Below are 4,091 nucleotides of genomic sequence, written 5' to 3'. Positions count from 1 at the left end.
ATCTGCAAACGGAGATTGAAGTTGCTGAACTCGGCTTGCGGTTTGCGGTGGACAATAAACAGAAAACAGGGTCAGTGATTTGTTTGTCAACCGTTTAGATACATTTCAGGATGAAAGTTCATTTTATTTCACGTAGTTTTCGGTTGATTTTAACGAGTTGCACCTCAGGTTTTAGCCAGTTACTCTGGGTTTGCAGTGCAAAGGTCCCTCTCCTGTTTGCAGTGTGACGTCAGCCTGTCAATGAGTTAGAGTAGAGCCTCTCCTGTCCGATCTGTAACAATGTTGCCAAACTGTTGCACTATTTGATATGTGTCTCATTCATACATACATTAATAACATGTGTCTTTGCATGTTGTTGGACGCCCTGAACACCAGTCATGTCAGCATTGAGTGGTAAGGTCCAGACCGTCCTTGGTCTGGTGGATCCGGACCAGCTGGGCCGAACCATGACCCACGAGCACCTGACCATGACCTTTGACTGCTGCTACCTCCCGCCTCCTCTGGGCGACGAGGCGGTTGCGGAGAACCCGTTCCAGATGCAGCACATGCACTGGCTGAGACAGAACCCTTACAGCTGCCACGAGAACCTGCTGCTGCGGCAGGAGACCGGCGCCGTGCAGGAGGAGCTGCTGGCCTACAGGAAGGCTGGCGGGGGCACCATCGTGGAGAACACCACCGCAGGCATCGACCGGGACCTTCCCACCCTCAAGCGGCTGGCCGCGAACACCGGGGTCCACGTCATCGCAGGGGCCGGCTACTATGTGGACTGCACCCATACTGAGGCCACCAAGAGAGCGAGCATGGAGGAGGTGAGAGTAGTGCTCACAATCTGGCATGCATGGCACTGGGACTGATGGTCTCAATCATAAGACAGGAAGGAACGTCTTGCTTTAATCGGTCGTGCTGACAATTTGACACATCTCTCGTTCTCAGCACGTTCTTTTGTTTCTTTTGAATTTGAGTCCAGCGGGTTTTCTGTCTGGCCCTTTTTGTCTGCATGCACTGAGAATGTGTGTGTACTCTTCATGGATGTTTAGATATTATCACTTAGACCCAACGTGCTCTGTTCACACGCCTGTTGAAGAGACGGGGCAACAACAAAAAAAGGGAGAAAAGAGTCAGTAAATGTGTCTGAAAGAGTCCTCATTTTCCGCCCGTCAGCTCACAGACATCATCGTCGGTGAGGTGCTACACGGCGCCGACGGCACGGACATCCGCTGCGGCGTGATCGGGGAGATCGGCACCGGCTGGCCCATCACGGAGAGCGAGACCAAGGTGCTGAGGGCCACGGCTCACGCTCAGGCTCAGCTCGGCTGCCCCGTCATCATCCATCCGGGGAGGGATCCCAAAGCTCCAGCTGAGGTCGTCCGGATTCTCCAGGAGGCCGGCGGTGACATCAGCAAAACTGTCATGTCACACCTGGACAGGTGAGGAGTCCCTAAAAGCAGTTATTTCGGGAAAATTAATAGATTTTTTTTTTCATAGTGTAGTCAAGCTGTTAGATGTCGACTTTTGATTAGTTACAATCACAATTAGGGCGACCTTTCCCATAAGCCTCACTACTTCCTGTCCCACATCCCCTCCTTGACATTCATGTTTCCCTTTACTAAAAAGAGAAATGCGTTAAAAAAAGAAAGAAAAGATAATCAATTCATTTCACCATCTCCCACGTGAATATCTCTCTAGCTCTGTATGAACTGGAAGAACAACCGCTCTCTTCCTGTTTGGTGTCATGAGACGATCCGGCAGATTTTCCTTGTATTCTGGCAGTTACAGGCTTTTTCTTGTTCACTCGGAGCGAAGCAATGTTACACAGTCATTGTGTTAAAATGTATTAATGTGAAAGAATTCTTTTAAAGTTGCCACAGGTCTCACTCACAGCTAAAAGGAGGCCGCATGTAGAGGGATGCAGAGCTTATCATTGATGATGTCCAACCCAACTTCAGAGACACGTAGGAACAAAAGCAGGAGGCTCGTTATTTTTAAATTCTGCACCAAACTGTGGAAATCCATCTGTGTGTATTCAGACTTGTTTTTTTTTAGAAGAAGAATCCACTGCACAATCACCTAATTGCACTTTCCCCTCATTTACTGAGCTGTGCTTGTTGCAAGGAAATCATGTTTGCTGTAAACGGCAGTGATCAGTGTCCGCTTGTAGGAAGAAAGATCACTTTTCAATGTATGGGGATGTAAAATCTGATTGGAGATCAGTTTAAACTGAAGTGCTCTTTGAAAAACATCTGGTTATTTCTTTTATTTGGTTAAAATGAGAGAAAATGTATTTGTAGAGTTGTGTTATGATTAAAATATTTAAGGACTACTGCAAATGTTTATGATATACATTACATTTTAGAATTAAAATAAGTTCTTGCCTGACAAACTTATTGATTTATAATGTTGATTCACATCACTATCTTTTACCGTTTTTCATTTAAAAACGGTTTCCTAAAGGTGGTGTCAGATAAGATAGCATATCAATCTACATTTTATCCCAATATTAGTTTTTGCTTTTTACAACAAATTATTTTAGTCACTGCTATGTTGATCGCTGGTCTTCTCCATTTTAGGAAAGTTACAGAAATTGCATTTAATATTCCCTGTAAATATACAGTGTATATATATATGAGAAATGCATCTAGCAGCTTGGGGTTTTTATACACGCACACACATATATATATCTATATATATATATATATATATATATATATATATATATATATATATATATATATATGTATATATATGTATGTATATATGTATATATATGTATGTATATATGTATATATATGTATGTATATATGTATATATATGTATGTGTATATATGTATATATATGTATGTATATATATGTATATATATATATATGTATGTATATATATATATATATATATGTATATGTATATATATATATATATGTATATATATATATATATATATATATATATGTGTATATATGTGTATATATATATGTGTATGTATGTGTATGTATGTATGTATATATATATATATATATCATATACAAACGTGTGTGTGTGTGTGTGTATATGAAAAACCCAAGCTGCTAGATGCATTTCTCTTTTAAAATGCCACATATATCACCTCCCTCCTTTTGAACTACTCTTCTCCTGCAGGACCATATTTGATGATGGTGAACTGCTTGAGTTTGCGAAGCTGGGGAGTTACCTGGAGTATGATCTGTTTGGAACGGAGATGCTGAACTACCCGTTTAACCTGGAGCTGGACATGCCCAGCGACAGCCAGAGAGTGAAGATGTGAGTAAACACTGTTCAGGGTGGAAATGCCGCTTTTCCTGTTTAACACCACGTGGAGAGAACAGTATGTCCTATAGTTTTCTTTCCTCGGAGAAACTGTAAGATAATCTCCCACTGCGGTAGAGGGAGGAGTGATGAATGACCGGCACATGTTAGTCTGCACATACAACAGGTGTTCAACAACACATGGAGGCAGACTGGCAATGGCAGTATGTTCTCTCCCAATAGTTGGCCGCTGTGTTGTGTTTAAGGCCCCTGTTTTTTTTTTCACGCTCAGCTTGGCATTCCTCGCGAAGGAGGGCTACGGCGACAAGATATTGGTCGCGCACGACATCCACACCAAGAACCGTCTCACCAAGTACGGCGGCCACGGCTACTCTCACATCCTGAGGAACATCGTGCCGAAGATGCTGATGAGGGGCATCTCGCAGCAGCAGGTGGATAAAATCCTCATCGACAACCCGAAACGCTGGCTGACCTTCAAATGAAGCAGAAAAGTGAGACCCGAGGAAGGCGCTTGGATGTCGCGGATGTTTTATCTGCAGGTGACGACTGAACACCCCACGATGAATACTTTAAAAATTTTGCAATAATCCCAGCCAAACTCATTTATAAATGTGCTTTCGGAACCTCCAAACCAATGAGCTGTTGTGCATACATTTGTCATTAATGTCAATGTTATTCAATTTTTGATCTTTAGTAGCTTTGTCTTTTCAATGAAAAATAATTGCAGGCTGTTGTTTCATCCAGCCAAAGGAGTTTGTACAGAGGCGCTCGTTAATTAAAACTTGATTTCATATTTGTGATTATATTATTCACC

General features: G+C 42.4%; 1 protein-coding gene across 1 annotated transcript; it reads left to right on the top strand.

Moving 5' to 3' along the window:
• Positions 1-377: 377 nt before the first annotated feature.
• pter (phosphotriesterase related) lies at positions 378-3,759 on the top strand (the record flags this gene model as incomplete). Its single annotated transcript, XM_079221003.1, has 4 exons — positions 378-809; positions 1,162-1,427; positions 3,131-3,271; positions 3,549-3,759. The coding sequence occupies 4 exons, from the start codon at positions 378-380 to the stop codon at positions 3,757-3,759; spliced, it is 1,050 nt and encodes a 349-aa protein (XP_079077129.1).
• Between the last annotated feature and the right edge of the window lie 332 nt (positions 3,760-4,091).

The sequence above is a fragment of the Taurulus bubalis genome (assembly GCF_910589615.1).
Source record: "Taurulus bubalis genome assembly, chromosome: 1".
Taxonomy (NCBI): domain Eukaryota; kingdom Metazoa; phylum Chordata; class Actinopteri; order Perciformes; family Cottidae; genus Taurulus; species Taurulus bubalis.
Note: the sequence above shows the minus strand (reverse complement) of the source record. Positions and strands in the feature narration are given on the sequence as shown.